The 19,711-nt window shown below is 32.0% G+C and overlaps 9 protein-coding genes across 9 annotated transcripts; 5 read left to right on the top strand and 4 right to left on the bottom strand.

The window, feature by feature from the left end:
* Positions 1–36: 36 nt before the first annotated feature.
* ASCRUDRAFT_13564 (uncharacterized protein) lies at positions 37–1,544 on the bottom strand (the record flags this gene model as incomplete). The annotated part of the gene is made up of 1 exon (XM_020189096.1): positions 37–1,544. Exon 1 carries the CDS (start codon positions 1,333–1,335, stop codon positions 37–39), a length of 1,299 nt encoding a protein of 432 aa, XP_020047515.1. The 5' UTR covers positions 1,336–1,544.
* A 930-nt stretch (positions 1,545–2,474) lies between these two features.
* Positions 2,475–3,504, top strand: ASCRUDRAFT_75915 (uncharacterized protein; the record flags this gene model as incomplete). The annotated part of the gene is made up of 1 exon (XM_020193269.1): positions 2,475–3,504. A coding segment is annotated over exon 1 (830 nt), but the record flags the coding sequence as incomplete, so codon positions are not given.
* A 2,303-nt stretch (positions 3,505–5,807) lies between these two features.
* Positions 5,808–6,293, top strand: ASCRUDRAFT_147558 (uncharacterized protein). The gene has a single exon (XM_020189250.1). The coding sequence runs from the start codon at positions 5,936–5,938 to the stop codon at positions 6,194–6,196; it is 261 nt and encodes an 86-aa protein (XP_020047513.1). The 5' UTR covers positions 5,808–5,935; the 3' UTR covers positions 6,197–6,293.
* A 271-nt stretch (positions 6,294–6,564) lies between these two features.
* ASCRUDRAFT_25862 (MFS general substrate transporter) lies at positions 6,565–7,890 on the top strand (the record flags this gene model as incomplete). The annotated part of the gene is made up of 2 exons (XM_020189913.1): positions 6,565–7,208; positions 7,269–7,890. Coding segments are annotated over 2 exons (1,266 nt in total), but the record flags the coding sequence as incomplete, so codon positions are not given.
* A 206-nt stretch (positions 7,891–8,096) lies between these two features.
* On the bottom strand, positions 8,097–9,593 carry AIM25 (Aim25p). The gene is made up of 2 exons (XM_020189251.1): positions 8,413–9,593; positions 8,097–8,322 (listed from the first exon to the last, which is right to left on the bottom strand). The coding sequence occupies exons 1-2, from the start codon at positions 9,393–9,395 to the stop codon at positions 8,286–8,288; spliced, it is 1,020 nt and encodes a 339-aa protein (XP_020047511.1). The 5' UTR covers positions 9,396–9,593; the 3' UTR covers positions 8,097–8,285.
* A 198-nt stretch (positions 9,594–9,791) lies between these two features.
* ASCRUDRAFT_34743 (glycerol-3-phosphate dehydrogenase (NAD(+)) GPD1) lies at positions 9,792–10,973 on the bottom strand (the record flags this gene model as incomplete). The annotated part of the gene is made up of 1 exon (XM_020190545.1): positions 9,792–10,973. The coding sequence occupies one exon, from the start codon at positions 10,971–10,973 to the stop codon at positions 9,792–9,794; it is 1,182 nt and encodes a 393-aa protein (XP_020047510.1).
* Positions 10,974–11,236: 263 nt separating this feature from the next.
* Positions 11,237–14,656, top strand: ASCRUDRAFT_13560 (serine/threonine/tyrosine protein kinase MPS1; the record flags this gene model as incomplete). The annotated part of the gene is made up of 2 exons (XM_020189095.1): positions 11,237–11,242; positions 12,181–14,656. The coding sequence occupies 2 exons, from the start codon at positions 11,237–11,239 to the stop codon at positions 14,632–14,634; spliced, it is 2,460 nt and encodes an 819-aa protein (XP_020047509.1). The 3' UTR covers positions 14,635–14,656.
* A 463-nt stretch (positions 14,657–15,119) lies between these two features.
* Positions 15,120–16,700, bottom strand: ARP2 (actin-related protein 2). Its single transcript, XM_020193268.1, has one exon. The coding sequence runs from the start codon at positions 16,242–16,244 to the stop codon at positions 15,231–15,233; it is 1,014 nt and encodes a 337-aa protein (XP_020047508.1). The 5' UTR covers positions 16,245–16,700; the 3' UTR covers positions 15,120–15,230.
* A 429-nt stretch (positions 16,701–17,129) lies between these two features.
* On the top strand, positions 17,130–19,709 carry LAP2 (bifunctional aminopeptidase/epoxide hydrolase). Its single transcript, XM_020193267.1, has one exon. The coding sequence runs from the start codon at positions 17,499–17,501 to the stop codon at positions 19,485–19,487; it is 1,989 nt and encodes a 662-aa protein (XP_020047507.1). The 5' UTR covers positions 17,130–17,498; the 3' UTR covers positions 19,488–19,709.
* Positions 19,710–19,711: the final 2 nt, after the last annotated feature.

Here is a 19,711-nt window from a genome sequence, read left to right as displayed (position 1 = left end):
TAAAATAGAAAAAATAAGTGAATTAAGATTATGTTATTAATAAGTAATCAATCTTTCTAATGAGTCGTTAGTTAAATGAACATTTAAATTATTTAAAACAGACAATTTTTTGTAATTTTCATAGGTTTTATAAGTTTTCTTATTTTTTAATAGTAAAGAATTTAAATTTTCATTAATTTGGTTTAATTTTTTGTAATTATTAATGAATTGAGTATTTAGGGCCTTATCCTCAATTTTGATAAGATTGAAGGAATATAATTCAGGAATTGGGTAATTTAAAATAGGATCATTAATTAGTGTGTTATTTTCCATTGTTAGTATTACTTTATTATTATTATTATTATTATTGTTATTATTATTGTTATTGTTATTGTTATTGTTATTGTTATTGTTATTGTTATTGTTATTGTTATTGTTGTTTGGGTTATTAATATTGGGAGTATTTGAAGATAATGGAGTGTTTGTATTGGTATTTGAACTTGAGTTTGGATTTGAACTTGAGTGAGTGTGTGAAGATACTCTATGATTATATGGGATATTATGGTGAGTATTTGAGCTGTATTTTTTGCTATATTTTGGGCCATTGTAGGTATCCTTTTTGTAGTTATCGTTTTTATATTTTTCAGTTTCATAGCTGTTGTAGCTGTTGTAATCATTGTAATCGTTGTAGTTGTTGTAGTTGTTATATTTGTTGTAGCTGTTGTTGTAACCGTTGTAGCTTTTGGAGGCATTGTGATATGTGTTTTGTTTGTAAATTGGAGCAGGATTCTTGCTCCTTGTGTTTATAGGTTTATTGTTGTTCTGTTGTAAAGTGGAAACTTCTTTGCTATTGCCTTGGTTTTCAGGTTTTATGGATTTGGTATCGTTGGTCTGGGGGCGATCATTGTGATTGTCGTTATCGTTTTCGTTCTCTTTGTAGTGTGCATCGTTCCTCTCGTTGGGATCAGTGTTGTTGATCTGTTTATCGTCTTCGTAAGCAGCGTCACCATTTTTGGGATCATTCTCCTGTTCCTGAGCATCTCTTGACTTTGATCTGGAGTAGTCTCTTGGACCTGGGTAGGGTCGTCGATAGTCTTTCTGGCTGTAGTCTCGCTGGTGGTACTCTCTGGGATAATCCCTCTGGTGGTACTCTCTCTTGTAGTCCCTCAGATAGTAGTCCCTCAGACTGTATGGTCGTGAATCAGCTTTGGTGTCGTTGTATCGAGGATAGTTGCTCTGGTACTCAGAGCTGCCTTCGTAGCCATGGCTGGCGTAAAACCCTCTGTAGTTAGATGATCCCCTGGATCTGTAGCTGCCTCTGCTTCCTCTGCTTCCTCTGTAGCCTCCTCTGTGCATTTGAATTGTGTTGAAAGCTGTGTTTGCTCTTTTCTTTTTTCTTTATAGTTATTTCTTTATTATAAATTTATTTTTTATTTTTATTTTTATTGAATTTTATTTCCGTTTTGGATCCACCCTCGGCCCGGATCTCTGATCACGTCATTTTCGACCAACAAAGTAGCAAAAGCAGCAAAAGAAGAAGAAACAGCAGAAACAGCAGAAGAAACAGAAGGAGGAAAGGAAGAAGAAGGAAAGGAAGAAGAAGAAAAGACACTGCTTTTTCTGCCTCTGTCGAAGAAAGCCTCTGTTTAAAACCACAGCTTCTGTTGTTTTTTCTCTCGGCGTTTTCCGGGCGCGTTTTGTTTTTTGTTTCTTCTTCCTCTTCTTCCTCTTCTTCCTCTTCCTTTCCTTCTTCTGTTTCTTCATCTTCAACTGCTCACCAACACCAATGTCCATCGACACACATCCAATTGGGCCCCTACTTGAGGCCACTAATCACCTCGAGCTGCTGGAACTGCTACACCACATTGAGCTGCCACTTGAACCTGCTCTTTCTCAAACCAATGACAACAATGGTAATAGCAAGAAGAACTTGTCCATAATCGATGTAGCATGGTCCAAAGTCGATATCAAGAACCAAGGTTATATCAAAAGCGACGAATTCTTAAATTTAATCGATATCTTGGAGATCACAATGAAACTAAACAAGAATTCTCTACTAGATTCAAACTCAAGAAATTTGGCCCAATTGTTTATCGACAACAATAGCAACGTCAATATAAACAAAGACGAGTTCCTAATGTTATTTGATGAATTGTGCGATAACCCAATTATAAATACTATAATCAACAACATAGACAATGAATTTGAAAATGAAAATAATAATGAAAATGAAAATAATAATAATGACAATGACAATGACAATGAAATAAATAGAATATCAAATTCCTCCTTATCTTCTTCCTCTTCCTCTTCTTCAAATAAATACCAAAAGGAAATAAAATACAGAGACCATCTAATTCAATCTTTAGAAAACGATCAAAAGAAATTACTAGACCTAATCAAATCAAAAAACTTATCCTACTCTTTATTAAAAAATGAAAATACAAGCAACATAAATCATTTAAACTATTTAGAGAAAAACTTCAATGCCTGTTCAATAAATTTAAAATACTTGAAAAATGATTCACTCAATGATATAAACTTGATAAACAATCTAAAAAAGGAAAACGACTATTATTCAAATGAAATCAAATTACTAAATAATAAACTATACTCTTTATCAACTCAGTTTGACTCTTTAAAATCTTTATATTTAAATAACAAGAGTCACTCTCTTCACTCACAAATTTCCCAAATGTCTTCTTCATCTTCTTTATCTTCTTCATCTTCAGCATCTTCAGCATCTTCACTGTCATATTCTTCTCTTTATTTGAACCATTCCAAAAAACTATCTCAAATGAATTCTACTCCAAATTTATCTTCAAACATTAGCATAGATAATAACAAAAATAATAATCATAATAAACATGATAATAAAAAAACTAACAGCATCGCTAATACATCTATGCAAATATTAAATCCTTCTTTATCTTCTTTATCTTCTTTATCTTCTTCCTCTTCTTCCTTACAACCTTCTAAAAAAAGACAAAGAAAAATCAGAAATACTAACGATTTTTTAGATCATATAATATCCCCAACTATTTCTTCAGCTTTAAAGATTTCTCCAATCAATTTATCCTCAAAAAACTTAATCAATTTTAAATCAACTCCAATCCTAAGATCAAATTCAAGATATTCGATTTCTAGATTCTCAAATTCAAGATCAACATCAAGATCTTCAAGAAAAAATCCTTCAATTTCACCAACCCTCTCGCCATCTCTTTCAATTCAAAACTCAAAACTAAAATTAGACTTTCATTTTACTTCAAAGGATAAGTCCCTTTTATTCAACCACCTTAATAACTCCACTAATTCACTAAACTCAACCAACTCAACCAATTCAATTTCTCCCTTCCAATCTCCTTTGAAAAAACACTCAAACCCAATTTTAAATAAAAAAAGCTTTTATACTCTTTCCAATTTAAACTTTGATAATCTATTTGACATAGATGAAAATGATAACATCAATAGAAGCAATAACAATGATAATAATGATAATAATAATAATAAAAATAAAAGCAATAAAACTGAACATGGTAATAAAAATATTAATAAAAAACAATCATTTGAAACAGATTTCTCAGAAAATTTAAATAACTTAACTTATTCACCGATTTCTTTAGATCTTTCAACCGTAGATTATAACTCTTCAAATTCAAATTTATCAACTCCTTTAAAGCATAGAAGAGATAGCATTCGAAGAAAGAGTCTCTCAAAGAAGAAATTTTCTTTACAAGATGAACTATCAGAATATTATAAAAACAATAGTACTTTAAGTACTGATAATGATGATGATTATAAAGATAATGATAATAGTATTGATAATATTATTGACAGTGATAACGATAATGATAATGATAATGATAATAGTAAATTAAAACAAAAAAAAAAATATATATTACCAACTCCTCCTTCTTCTTCTAAAAAGAAAACAAATAATTCAAATGAGTTAATATCTGAGATCAAAAGAATTAATGAGAATTTTATTGAAAATGACTCTTTTATTAATTCTAATTCTAATTCTAATTCTAATTCTAATTCTAATTCTAATTCTAACAACAACAGTCAAACCAAGATTAATACTGATAATGATAATGAAACTAATAGTGAGAAATCAGATAATCGTAATGATGATGATGATCGAGATTTTGTTGATTTCGTGGAAAATGAAATGAATGATATTATTGATAATGATAATTTTGAATATTTTGAAGATCATGATCAGGATGATTCTCTGCTTATCCTGGATGATATTGAAGAAGAATTAACATTACCATCAATAATTTCCGAACAAACATTTTTAGATGATTTGGATAATGATGATTTTATTCATATTGATGACTTCATTCGTCTCGGTGATGTTGAAGAGGTCAATGAGGAAAACTATTTAAACCAAAATAACACTAAAAATCAACATATTGATATAATAACATCAAAGGCAAGTCGAAAGTTATCCGTAAATTTTGAAAAATCTGAGATCAAAGACCTTAAAATTGAGAGCATTAAGCAGAAAAGTGATCAAAAAAATTCCAAAATTAAGATGGAAATTACTGATAAAGATATCAATATCAGTGTTAATAAAAACAAAAAAAATCATCTTTTTTTAATAAATTTATCAAAAAAGTTGAAGAAAATTTATTCAGCAAAATATGTGCTTTCAATATTGGTATTATTTCTATTATTGCATTTTTCTATAAATTTTATTCCAATTTTAATTCATGATAATCATTTTGGCTCATATGCTTTCAAAATAGGGAAATCAAATCAATTTTTCAGTTAGTTTATATTTATTTACAACAACCAAATTTTGAAGAAGACAATAAGGGATGTTCCATGTTGTGGAATGGTAATAAGTTTTGGAATTACTTTTGGAAAACAATAATTTGAACGTTTTTGCTTTAAAAAAGTGATTGTTATGAGTTTGCAGTTGCAATTAATTTGAGGGTGATCAGTAATCGAATCTATAAGTGACGCTAAATTTTGTTATTGTGGCTCGATATTTATTTATATCTTTTTTACTTGAATTTATTGGAGAGACATATGTTTTGAGGGCGATATGTGCTGAAAATAATCTAATCAAGTATGTAATATTTTATTTTTTTTTGAAATTTCTGAAAAACAGATTGAAAATTCGTTGATTTAGATGGAGAATAATTTCAGATTATTTGCAAGTATTTTTAATGAACTTTTCTTGTTTTAGTTTTTGATTTAATTAGTTTTATTTTAGTTTTATTTTAGTTATTTTAGTTTTATTTTTGTTGTTATTTTTGTTGAGTTTTGCTTCTTTTATTCTATTTTTTTCTTGTGTTGCATTATATTATACTAAGATTTTGTTACTGCTAACAGTTTTCAAAAATAGATATGACAGCATTATAAAGCGATTGTAGAAACGAGCTAATATGAACTGTTTGCTTTGGCTTTTTTTCAACCACCAAAGCTTCGAAATTTCCTTATTGGGACGAGTCTATCAAGCAGAGTAAAGTAGATGTTTTGCACTAGAAACATCAGTTTACTTGCACAAATTCCTGTTAGGTGCTTGCCGATTGTTCACTACAAACTTTGGAAACTTTCTTGTCCTGTTGGCCAACTTGCTTTGGCTACAAAGCTTGAAATGGGGAAGTGGTTGTTGGTCTTGGGCGTGAAAACACTGGATAGGACGTTTCCGCTGAGAGATTATTGTTCAAAGTCTGTTTACCAGTGAAAATTGTTTTGTTTATCGCTGAGCAACATCAAGGGTTTGTTTTGTTGGGAGTGTAGCCCTTCCACACTTCTTCCAGCGATAGCAGCTCCTGCCTGAGATATTTTTTTCGCTTGTATTACTTCTGGATAGCTCTGGCGTTTTCAAAGAGCCATTTCCCCATGTTCACTTCAGCTTTCGCGATTCCAAATTTGAGGTATTTTCGAGCTTTTGTTTGACAAATGTGTGCAATCTTGTGCTTTTTTTGCTATAAAGGTCATGTTTAAAAGCAGAAATTATCTTCAGCACCTCGATGTTATATACAATATCGCAGTGTGGGCCTATGTTCATGGTAACTTTTCCGCTGTATCCTGGCCTCTGATTGGTTGGTCTCGGGTGTGTAGTGCTTTTGATCCAGAATCACAAAAGGGCCTCAGTGAGTCTCACTTTGCTCAGACAGAGAGTGGGAAACAGCGACAGTTGAAGCAAACACAGGCCATCTCGTCAGATTCCCCCCAGGGCCTTCTACACAAACAGTAGAAGGGCTGTTGGTCTTTCTCCAGCTTTGGCCATGTTGGCGAGCACAGTGCAAACTAAGTTAAATCTCTCGTTACTCAATGCGACCATCCAGAATTGTATATAAGTCAGCCAGGATGACAGTTTTACGTTCATTTTCCACATCGCCAGTTTACACATAGCAACCAGTAAATAGACATCACAGACAGCTCTGCAAAATGGAAAAAAAAGACCAACATGATAAGGTATTAACTCTGCAAGTTGATACCGACTCTGATAATCACAGCGATTTGGAATCGCAAAACTCTGAACAAACATATATCCACGAACACAACAACGACATTGCCCATCTAGACTTGCAATTGAAGAAAACATTGACCAGAAACATCCATGACACGACCGTTACTGTTGGTGAGGCTGATTTGAATGAGTTTCCTGAAGGTGGTCGAGGTTGGCTAGTTATCCTTGGGTGCACTTGTATTTCAATCATGACCTACGGTATGATCAATGCCTATGGTGTATTTCAGACCTATTATGCAACCACATTGTTTCCAACTCACAGCTCGTTGGTATTGTCCTTGATAGGTTCTGTCCAAACAACATTAGTTTATATGATCGCTCCATTTTCGGTTCCTTTAACTTTCGCTTTATCTGCAAGAGTTTCCTGTGCACTTGGTGGCTCATTGATGATAATATCCTTTTTTTTGTTGCCTCGATGCACTCAGTACTACCAAGTATTTCTTTGTCAAGGTGTTTGTTACGGTTTAGGTGGTGGAATAATGTTTCCTCCAACCTTACAGTCTCCATATGAATGGTTCAAAACTAAAAGAGCCCTAGCTAATGCTTGCTCAGTATTCGGTACTTGTGTTGGTGGTATAATCTGGCCCATTTTATTCAAACATATGGAAAAGAAAAATGGTTTTGCTTGGACATGTAGAACAATTGGTTTTCTTTATATTCCCTTGGTAGTGGCTGTTTGTTCTCTACTACAACAACCTTTAGATGAAAAATTCACTAAAAACATGTCTGACAAACAGTTCTTATCGCTCTCCCGATTTTCAATTGATAATATTAAACACATCAATAAAAGCTATAGCAAACTAATGAAAGAATGGATAATTGTTCTGAAAAATTGGAGACTCAACTTGTTATTATTTTCAAATGCTTTAGGTATGCTAGGTTCTTACTGTGGTATCTTTTTCTTGGACTATTTTGCAGTCAAGTTAAATCCAACTTCAACAGTCTCGGAATATATCGTTGTATTATACAATGCATTTGGAGGTCCAGGTAGATTAATTTCATGCATTCTAGCTGATAGATTTGGTAGACTTAACATCTTACTAGTCTTTTTATTTTTCTGCTTTGTTTTTCCTTTGATCTTATGGATGCCTTCAATTCCTGCACAAAACTTGACAGTATTTGCTGTTTTCACCTCAGCTTGGGGTGTTGCATTGGCTGGTTTCTTTGCAATTTTTCCCGTGAGTATGGGTCAATTGTTTGGTATTAATGGTTCAGAAGCAAGAGTTGGTCTATTTTTATTAACATCAGGTCCAGGTCCTCTAATTGGAACAATGATTGCAAGTAGTTTCATACCAACTGGAAGTCATAATGATCTTAAAATTATCAATAGCTTTTATGGATTGAGTGGATTCTGCGGCGGTATAATGTTTCTTTCTTTCTTAACTTGCTTATGGTTAAGACTTTCAGTGTCAACAAAGTTTATGGCCTATGTTTGAAAAGCCAATGCCATAAAAACAATATTTTTATCATTTTTATTTTATTATTAATTATATTATATATTTCCCATTTCAAACTTCCAGTATTTTTTTTCTTTTTTTTCTTTTTTTTTTCTCTTTTGCTCGTTTTTATGTTATAACATTTTTTTGGTTCCTCTTAATATTAATTTAATCGGTGTTTCTTTTTCTACCATTATTTTTTATCAATAAAAAGGGTTTATAAAACAATAATTCTTATTAAAAAAAATTTAGTATGGTTTGAATTGTATATACATGAATTTAATAAAAGTTGTATTTATTTTTAATTTAAATTTCATCAATTTGCTTTTATCATTTATATAATATTTTTATTGATTTTCTCAGATTTTGTTGCATATTCACTCATAAGATTGAAAAGACATCATTCCATTGGCACTAATAGATAATTAAAAAAAAAAAAAAAAAGGTTAGTATAATAATTCTTGAAAATTATAAAGTTTTGAATTTGAATCATCATATACATACTTTGAATGTCTTGAGAAATAATCAAAATCAATGCTTATAGCGTTGGCTAGTAATACAGCTCTTTGATCCAAAGACAATTTCTCATTTGAAACATTTGGATACTGATCTTCAGGCAAACCAGAAAATGAGATTGGATCCATTCGTAAGATATAAACACCAGTATCAGTGAATAGCTCTCTACCTAAACCGACCCAATTTCTATCGACTGAACCGATAATTTGATTTTTCTCATTTTTTATTGGAAAATCAAAGGATAAAATCCTGGCATCTATTTCACCAAATTGATTGAACGATTCTCCAACAGAATCCTCGGATAAAAATAGGTTATAACGTCTTCTCCAAGGATGCCAGCTTTGAATGGTTTCACCAATTATCATACCATCTTGATCGTTTTTGCAATATGGATTTTGTATATTTGGTAGAATTGCCTTTATGTGAGAGTTTATAAAAGAAAAGGGTCTCTGTATTGTCAATAAAAGATTATCCTGTAGGTCGAAAACATCAACAGAAAATGGTCTGTGAAGACGATATATTTGACGCATTACAGCTTTTAGGATACCCAAGTCTCTTTCTTGCATGTATGCTAGAGGATTACCATTGACATCCATTACAACATATTTATTTGGTTGTTCAAGGCCTAAAAAGACATTCATCATTTCGATTTTTCTCTCAATTACTAGAGTTGGTTGAGAGAGCAAAGTGGCAATTGGATCAGAGTGTTTGATGGTAGCGCTTTTGCCCTCAGGAACAAACACTTCAGGCTGCTTTGGAATGGTGTAAGATTGGTTCTCATAGGATTTGTTATTATGGGGGTTAATGATTCTTACTCGTGGAGCTTCTCTTGAAGGTGCTCTTCTAATTCTTCTAAAAGGTGGAGGAGGAGGAGCTCTAGAAGAGTAGAATCTCTTTGGGGTTGAGATTAGAGACTTCATGGGAGTTGAAGGAAGTAAAGACTTTTCAGACTTTAATAGCTGTTTGAACATTTCTAGTTGTTTTAAAGAGGAGATGGGGGACAATGGCTAGCTATTGTATGGTATTATATATTATGCTGTACTATATTCGATTAAATTAGAGATGAGAAAAGAAATGGAGAAGGAAATAAGATTTTATATGAAGCGGATTTAAGGTGAGTAGAGATTAGCTATCTAAAAGCGAGTATAAATTAAATATATATATAGAATAAAGTGAATTAGTGAGAAAGAGAAATAGAAAAATAGATAAATGGAGGAACAGGGGAATATTGAATATAAAAATCTATGGCAAATAATAAATAGCAAATTACATGAAATTACAGGAATTGATTATTTTTTTGATTTGATTTGATTTGATTTGATTTGATTTGATTTGATTTGATTTGATTTGGTTGAGTTTGATTGTAATTATTGTTCACATCTCTCCAATAATTCAGGTAGTTTTTGCATAGATTCAGAGCCATAAACAATTTGATAAGTTGCTTCGAACAAGGGAAAATCAGCAGTCATATTTTTGTTTTCCAACAACTCATGAACTTCCTTTGCAGTGATGATACCTTGGGCAGATTGGCCATTTAACAAATCCTTTTCAGAGTCCCAGGCACTTTTACCAGTTTCAGCCATGTATTTACCAATTTTGACATTTCTACCACCAGAACAAGTTGTAATTAAATCAGCTACACCAGCGCTTTCTTCAGTGAATGTCTTTTCATTGCAATTGGGGAAAAAGGTTTTACCGAAATTGACAGTTTCCATCAAGCCAATTCTCATGATAGCAGCCTTTGCATTATCACCCCAGCCCAAACCTTCTACAAAGCCTGCAGCTAAGGCAACGATATTTTTCAAAGCACCAGCTAGAGAAACACCAGCAATATCATCAATAACCCTGACATGGAAGTAAGGTCTGTGGAATAGCTTTTTTAAGGTCAATTGGTTGATGTCCTTCGTGGGACCTCTATAATCGTTTGGCAAGTTATATGCGACAGTTGTCTCAGACCATTTGTGTCTAGCTATTTCTGGAGCTAGATTAGCACCACTCAAAGCACCACAATGAATACCCAAGTGATCAGTGATGTAGTCAGATAGCAATTGACAACCATCTGGATTAACGTTTAAACCTTTTAAACAAGATATGGCTCTGGCAGTTGGTTTAATGTGGCCCTTTAGGTTTGAGCAGATTCTTTTCAAGAATTGGTGGGGAATATTGAATACAATTAGATCTGAGTCTTTTACAGCAACTGCAATATCAGGCTGAGCAATTAAGTTTTCGGGCAATTTGATATCAGGTAAATATTTGACGTTTTCGTGTTTTGTATTGATGATTTCAGTCAAGTTTTTGCCATTGATTTTTTCTTCATAGACCCACATGTTAACATTTCTTTGGAAAAGATTAGGAGTTAAAGCAGTGTTTTCGGCAATGATTTTGGCAATTGTTGTGCCCCAGTTACCTGATCCAATGACAGTCACTTTGAATGGTTTATCAGGAGAAATTGAGGGTGAAGACGAGGAAGATGGAGATGATGGAGATGAGGTCGATAAGTGACTAGCAACTTGTTGCAAACGAGAAGCAGCTGTTTTGTGAAAGGACATTTTTATTGTGATGATAGAGTGATTAGTGTTGATGCAATTGGTAGTGTTGACAGAATTGGCAGTGTTGAGAATAGAATTGTGAATATTGCTATTGTTATTGCAAAGAAGAGTATGAATTTTTCTTGAAGAAAAGACAAAGTTGGTGATATTCCTCTTATAATTCAGGGAAAGCATACAAAGGACAAAAAAAGAAAAGAGAAAAGGAAACAACAATGTTTAAATAAAGAGAAAAAGATAGCTCTCAACATCAAAAGGACAAAAAGATGCAGGTCATTGAAAAATTTGAAGCAAAACAAAAAATTTGATTGTGAAAACGGCTTTTTCGAGACTCCGCACCGGTTTTCCGAACAGATGCCGCAGCCGGAAAAAGATGGTCCAAGCCTACGGCTGGAGACTGTCTCTTCAATACCCGCTGAGCACGCAGATTGCATTCTGATTACACACTTTTCTTTTGACAGCAGCCAATTGTGTTTGGTGATACCATTACTCATAGCGATCATCATATAGCAATCGTCTGTGCTAACGGTCCGAGTACGCAGTCGGTGTTCGAGATCTTCGGACGCTTCGAGCGGGCTGATAAGAACGAAATTAGTCACGCACAGCCCACCAATCAAATCGCGCATCGGAAGCGTGACGCACCAGCCACGCATTAACAGGTGAACTCTTATTGAGCTGTGCGTAAATGTGCATGTGCATTGCAAAATCTGTCTTTTGCACGTGAATATTTTAACTCTATTGAGATAAAACATTTCACGGAAAGACGTGTTTCTTCTTGCCGCATCCGGTTATGACTCAAAAGACCGATCGCAAATTGCACGCGTCTTTGTGTGTTTTTGTGCAGAGAAGGTGTGCACTTATAGTTTGGAATCCCGAGCTTTCTCCGCGCACAATTATCTCCGCGAAATCTTTGACACGTGCTGATAGCGAGATTTGTGGAAAGACAAAAAGAAAAATAAGCTTTTGATTTCAACCAACAATAAACAATTACTCAAATTGCAATCACAATTATAATCATCTATCAACAGTCATAATTTCGATCTTAATCTCGACCTTAATCTTGATTTTAGTTTCTGTATTAATCTCAATCTTAATCTCAATCTCAACAACCATTAGCTGCTTGTCTGCCGGTGCTACTCATCGAATCCAACACCTCAAATTGTCCACCCATGTTGATATGAATTTCTTACTCTCATCTTTCTCTGTATAGACTATGGAATTGTTCGATTATTTAAATGAATCTGATGATTCAGAACCTTTAAAGAAAAAGATCAGTGAATATGGGCTAGCTGCCATCAGCAGCAATTTAGACCAGCCCAATATCCTTTACAACCACGACATATACAATGACACAAACAATATCATAACAAATAACATCAATGGTATCACCAACGATATGAATATTAACAACACCATAGTCTCAAAAAATACACAGGTTATTAAAGATAACTACGATCTAATTAATAATAACAAATCAACTTTCTACTCGAATTCAAACTCGAACTCAAACATGAATAACGATATAATGGATAATGAGTATCTAATAAATAATCACACAAATATAACAAAATCAACAACTATAACAAATTCCAACTACAATCATAATAATAACAACAATCATAACAACAATAACAACAACAACAATAATAATAGCAATAGTAATAATAATAGCAATAGTAATAATAATATCAATAGTAATAATAATATCAATAACATTAATAATAATGCCATTATAAATTCTCTGCAGAGCTCAAGTAAAAACATCCTCAAAAATAATGACTTTAACAATAACCTAAACAAATCTTTCAATCAACCAAATAGTAGTTATAACGAAAATTTTTATACTCCAAATTCAAATCCAATCTCCAATACAAATGTATTACCAAACTCTCAATTTAAATCAAGCTTTACTTCAAATTTTAATTCAAATATTTATTCAAATTTTAAAGATGAAAATATATTATACAACAACAACAACAACAACAACAACAACAGTAACAACAATAAAACTATCAATAATAAAATACAGAATTATGATAAATCTCAAGATAACGATATACTAATGACCCCAATAAACAACATTAAACCTCATATCATCTATAATGATAATAACCAATTTGATAATTCAATCGATAACAATATCAATAATAATAATATTAATATTAATAATAATATTAATATTAATAAAAATACCAATAATATCAATAAAAATCTTAACATCAATATTATTAAAAATAATAAAAACATCAACGCTAAAATTAGCACTAACATTTTACTGGCAAAACTATCACAAACTCCTCCTTTAAATCAAATAAAATCTGTCAACTTCAAAACTTTTTCAAATCAAAAACTAAAAGAAAGAGGTCCGATTTCACACTTAAAAACTCCTTTAAGATCCAATTTAAAATCTTCTTTACGATCTAATCTAAAATCTTCAAGCTCAATTCTAAATCCAATTAAAATTTCCCTTTCAAAATCTCAATCTCAATCTCAATCTCAATCTCAATCTCAAATTCAATCTCAAATTCAATCACAAACAGATCCTCAACTTCAACCCCAACCACAAGTACATCTTCAACCCCAACTAGAACCTCAACCTCAATCTCAACCACAATTTTCAATTTCAAATCTTCAACAACAAGTCCACAATCAACTAAACTCTTCTTTGAGAGATACAATTGAAGTCAATAACAACTCTTATGAAATTATTGGAAAAATCGGTAAAGGAGGTTCATCAGTAGTCTATAAAGTCAAATCTCAAACAAAAAAAATTTATGCTATAAAAAAAGTATTCTTTGATCAAGTCGATGAAACTGTCGTTAAAGGTTTTAAAGGTGAAATCGACTTGTTATTAAAATTAAGAAATCAAAATAGAGTTGTAAAATTAATCGACTACTATTTGGATAAAGCTAATTTATACGTTGTAATGGAGTGTGGTGAAATAGATTTAGCAAATGTTTTATCTCAAAGGTCCTATGATCCTTTAGATGTTGAATTTGTCAGATTTCACTCAAAGGAAGTCCTAAAATGTGTTGAAGCTGTTCATCTGGCAGGAATCGTTCACTCGGATTTAAAACCTGCAAATTTTTTATTTGTCAAAGGTAAACTAAAAATTATAGATTTTGGTATAGCTAATGCTGTTCCTGACTATACCGTAAACATCTACAGAGATAACCAAATAGGCACTTTAAACTATATGGCACCTGAAGCCTTACTTGATGATAAAGTCTCTTCATCCACTCATAGCTCAACTTGGAAAGTTGGTAAGCCTTCAGATATCTGGTCCTGTGGTTGCATAATTTATCAAATGATTTATGGGAAACCACCTTACGCTCATCTTACTGGCAGCAAAAGAGTGCTTGCTATCATTAATCCTGATGTTAAAATATCCTTTCCTGAAAAGGGACTTGGTGATGTTGCTGTTCCTAGAACTGCAATAGCAACAATAAAAGCTTGCTTTCATAGAAACCCTCAAGATCGTTGGACTGCTATTCAATTATTAGATGGACCTTTTATAAAACCTACTGTTATAAATAAAGAGTTTGTTAAAGGTTTACTTAACAGTGCATTGGTTTATGGAGCCAAAAACAATAATATTAAAAAAGAAACCGTAGATATGTTGGCCGATGATGTTTGGGGAAAAATCCCAGAATTTAATTTTTAAAAATAAAAGGAAATATTCATGTCAATCTTTTTTTAATTCATACTATTTTTGTGTTTATTCATATTTTTGTTTATCACTTTTCATTAACTCATTATACTGGTATGGTATTGTAAATTATAAAGTTTTTATTTCTTGATGCTTATTATTGGTTATTTTTTTTATCTTTTTCCTATTTTCCATTGTTTATTTCTCTTTGTTTTTGATTATTATTTTTGTTCTTGTTTTTGGTTAATTTTTCATTTCTATCAAAACAGTTTTTCTTTCTTAAAATTTCTACTATATTTATTATTACGATAGTTTTTTTTGCAGACATTTTATTTCTCAGCAAAAATAAATAGCATAAACCATTTACCACACTCTTTTTTTTGAAAACATTTTTTAATTTTGTTTTTCAGCAACTACATTTCAATTTTTCAAAAATAAAACATAAACATATATATATGTATGTATTAATTTACATATTCAAGTAACTTGATAAAAAAAAAGGGCTTTAGCAACATAATATTTTGGTGATTCTAAATATACATATATATATGTATACATAAAAATATGAACTTAATCATAGCAATAGCTATGATTAATAACTATAACTATAACTATCTAGGACCAAATTTGGTTTGTAAAATCCTTGGGCCTTGCTCTTCCCATTCTTGTTTTGTTAACCACATATGTTCTTTGTCTTGCATAATTTGAGCTAAAACAGCACCACCAATAAAGACCATATGTTTTCTTCTTGGAGGATCTTCGATCCTTAGTTTAAATTTGGATAATCTTTCAGCATTTCCATTCAATACTCTAGTGAACCATAATTGTTTCAATTCTTTTTCTATTCTTGAAGGCAATCCAGGGTACATACTTGAACCACCAGAGAGAACAATAGATTTATATAAAGTGCTTCTAATATCAACGTCACAGGATTGTATAGTGTTGAATAGAGCTTCACCAATACCTTGTTGTTCAACACCAATTAAATTTGGTTGGAAGAGACATTCCGGAGCCTCAAATCTTTCAGAACCAATTTTGATTACTCTGCCATCAGGTAACTCATAGTTTTCAACTAAAACCGTTGTATCTTGAGCTAGTTTAGTATCAAAATCTAGATCATAAGAAATATAACATAATTTTTCTTTTATTTGTCTAATGGTTTCAAAATCAGCTGTTCTGTTGAATGCATAACCTCTTCTTAGTAATAGATTTATCAAGTTTTTAGTTACATCTCTACCTGCTATGTCTATTCTTTTTGTTTGATGAGTTAAGACTACAGAATCATAAACAGGGACAATATGAGTTACACCATCACCAGAGTCTACTACAACACCAGAGGATAGACCTTGAGCATATAAGGCTAATACAGCTTGGATTGCCACGTAGACCCCAGAAAATTGATAATTTTCCAACATTATTTCACACATTCTTTCTCTATTTCTTAAAGGATTCATAGGAGGTTCAGTTAAGAGGACTTTTTTACCATGTGGATCAATTTGCATCTTTTCATAAAAGGAATAATCCCAAAGATGCTGCATATCTTCCCAATTTTTTATGATACCATTTTCCATTGGATAAGAGATTTGTAAAATTGAACGAATCTTTTGAGCTTCATAACCACACATTATATCTTTTAAGTTTATATCTTTTAAATCTTGTAATAGAGCCAAAGAAGAGTTTGATTCTTCGGCTCTAAGAATTGGTCTTCCAACAATTGAAGGAAAAGTATGTTCAGGAAAATTGGTTCCGGAATAACCAATTTTAACGAAACCAGTACCTTGATCGAGAACTATGATAAAGAGCAAAAAAAAAAATAGAAAATGTCAGTAATTTCGATCTTTAATTGAAGTATTTCATTTTTATATTCGCTGTGATTTTCACTATCAATCTAAATCTCATCTCGATATTGCAAAAAAAAAAAGACATTTTCTGTTCTTTCAATTAGTACTGGAAATCCCAAATCACTGTCTAAATGATCCACTGATGACACAATGAGAGTAATACTGCTGGTGTAAAACACTTACCAATTGGTATTTCAGACATTACAAAGTGATTATGTGCAAGATTGAATAATAAAACCAAACAATAGGCAATTTAGAAACCAAAAACACAGCAATGATGCAGTTGATACCAACTGTTTTGGACATTTCATCATAAAGAGCTGGAAATCTGAAATATAATCAAAGTTTAAACGTGCCCCTAATTACGCCAAACCGGAAGTGCTGTGGGTCACATGTAGCAATACGGGATTGCCCTGTTTGTTTTGTGATTAGGTCAGTGCTGACAAAGACATCCGTTCAAACTGTTTGAGTCATCCGTTGCTTGGCTCCGTTGGGCTGGTTCCGTTCGCGAGTTTTGTGTATCCGTACGGCTGGTTGTGTCCGTCGGGATGCTTCCGTTGGCACCTGAACAGACTAAACTTGTTGGTGCCCACCTTCTTGTGTTCTAGCTGGATGAGCTGCTTCTGGTGCTTCTGGTGTTTCCAGTGCTTTGTTGTTGGATCTACCTGTGTTTTCTGCTGACAATGGCCATTTCAAAGCGACAGGATGGCAGGAGGTCAGAAGCTGGTGTTTATGCTAACCTGAAGACGGGTATATAAAGGCTAATTTTGGATCGCACTTAATCTGTTGCTTGTTTTGTCTTTAGATTCACTTTGATTATCAGAAATTGACTAGATTTCAATGAAAACATCTCTTTTTGGGTTGAATTTATTGAATAACTCAAAACTATTTTCAAAGAGATTTCGTTCATCTATTCTTCGATTTGGAAATCTCAACAAATACTCTTCAAAATCCTTTCTACTCAACTCAACCAATTTTAAACCCTCGCTTCATAAATCAATTTCCTCATTCAACCAGTACAATTTAATAAAAAGACAAATGATGTCTACTTTAAATGCTCCAAAATCGTTCAGATTGCCTGAAGTCATTGAAAACCATCGTCCAACTTCTTCTCCAGAGTTTGACCCTTCAACTAATTCAAATTACTTGAATTTTAATGTATTTGAAACTAGTTTGGATATAGCAATCTTATTTGACCAAAAAATCGTTAAAGGTGATGTAACCTATATATTATCTTCAAACACAAGTGCTGCCAATCAAATTATTCTTGACACTTCTTTTTTGAAAATCAATGGTGTTTCAATTAACAACCAGGATTTAGGTTCCAACGATTATTTTCTTAAGCAGAGATCTGAACCATTAGGCTCTCCATTAATTATAAATAACATTGATAAAGCAAATTTCATTGAAGATAACGAAATCACTTTAAAGATCTCTTTTGAAACCACCAAGGACTGCACTGCTTTACAATTTTTAGATTCAAAGAACACCGATGGCAAAGACTACCCCTACTTGTTCTCTCAATCTGAAGCTATTCATTCAAGATCAATTTTCCCTTGTTTTGATACTCCTTCAATCAAAACCCCATACAAGATCAAAGTCACCTCTCCATTACCAACTTTAACCTCAGCATTGGTTGATAATACAATTCATGAAACAGAGAAAACAGAAAACACTTATTATTTCTATCAGCCAATTCCAATTCCTGCCTATCTTTTCGCCATTGTTAGTGGTAACGTTGTTGGCAAAAAAATTGGCGAAAGATCAACCATATACTCTGAGCCAATTAAAATCGATGAATGCGCTAACGAATTCAAAGATAACATTATGGAAAATTTTATCAGAACGATTGAACAAATCGTCTTTGACTATAAATGGACGAATTACGATTTTGTGATTTGTCCAATTGCATTTCCATATGGAGGAATGGAAAACCCTCAATTAACATTAGCCAATTCAACCATTATTTCTGGTGATGGTGAAAATATCGATGTCATTGCTCATGAATTGGCTCATTCATATTCAGGTAATTTAGTAACAAACTGCTCTTGGGAACATTTTTGGTTAAATGAAGGTTGGACTGTTTATCTCGAAAGAAGAATTATTGGTGCAATTCATGGTGAGGCCTCCAGACATTTTAGTGCTATTATTGGCTGGAGTGATTTGGAAACCTCAATCAAAGCAATGGAAAACAAAAACCAATTGCATTTTTCAAAATTAATTCAAAATTTGAAAAACAATAAAGATCCAGATGATGCTTTTAGTACTGTTCCTTATGAAAAGGGTTTTAATTTGTTATTTTATTTAGAAAACTTACTAGGTGGTGTTGAAAATTTTGATCCATTTATCAAATATTATTTTAATAAGTTTAATGAAAAATCATTAGACACCTACCAATTTATTGATACATTATATGAATTTTTCAACACAAAGAAATATCATGACTTGTTAAATTCAATTGACTGGGAAACTTGGTTATATAAAGAAGGTTTACCTCCAAAACCCAAATTTGATACATCGTTAGTCAACAAATGTTACGATTTATCAGACAAATGGATTAAATTTATTTTAGATAATAACAAAACCAACAAAATTTTAAAATTTGATGATTTTTATAAAAAATTTAATATTAATGATGTTGAAGAATTTTCGTCAAATCAAAATGTTGTCTTTTTGGATACTTTAACTGGATTTAATGAAAAAATTGATAAATTTCAATGGTCGAATACTTTAAATGGGCAAATAGCATTGAAAGCAATGAAAAAAATTTATAGTAACTATGAAAAATCAGGTAATGCAGAAGTTATATTTAGATGGTATAGATTGTTATTAACAGGTAGAATCAAAGAAGATTATCAGACTTTTGCAGATTGGTTAGGAACCGTTGGTAGGATGAAATTCGTTAGACCAGGATATATTTTATTAAAAGAATGTGATGAACAATTAGCAATTGAAACCTTTGAAAAATTTAAAAATAATTATCATCCAATTTGTGTTGCACTCGTTAAAAAGGATTTAGGTATTTAAGATAGTGATATCATGGCTCATGACTATAATAAGACAAAATTAATTGCATATAATTTTTTTTACTTTTTTTATGGTTGACGATATTTTAAACAATTATGATGAAACTATTATATTTATTTAAATTACATTAAAATAATTCAATAAATATATACAATATACAATATATGATATACAACATATGATATACAACATATAATATACAACATAATGATAATATGCGAGTA

Source organism: Ascoidea rubescens, assembly GCF_001661345.1.
Source record: "Ascoidea rubescens DSM 1968 unplaced genomic scaffold ASCRUscaffold_6, whole genome shotgun sequence".
NCBI lineage: Eukaryota > Fungi > Ascomycota > Saccharomycetes > Ascoideales > Ascoideaceae > Ascoidea > Ascoidea rubescens.
This window is presented reverse-complemented; position numbering and strand designations above follow the sequence as displayed.

Bases quoted from the DNA above. Each gene is read 5' to 3' on its own strand.
- ASCRUDRAFT_147558 (XM_020189250.1), top strand. From the start codon at position 5,936: ATGTTTAAAAGCAGAAATTATCTTCAGCACCTCGATGTTATATACAAT.
- AIM25 (XM_020189251.1), bottom strand. From the start codon at position 9,395: ATGTTCAAACAGCTATTAAAGTCTGAAAAGTCTTTACTTCCTTCAACT. The intron at 8,323-8,412 runs GTATGTATATGA...ATTATCTATTAG, and splicing joins TATTTCTCAAGACATTCAAA to TGCCAATGGAATGATGTCTT.
- LAP2 (XM_020193267.1), top strand. From the start codon at position 17,499: ATGATGTCTACTTTAAATGCTCCAAAATCGTTCAGATTGCCTGAAGTC.
- ARP2 (XM_020193268.1), bottom strand. From the start codon at position 16,244: ATGTGTGGTTATGAAGCTCAAAAGATTCGTTCAATTTTACAAATCTCT.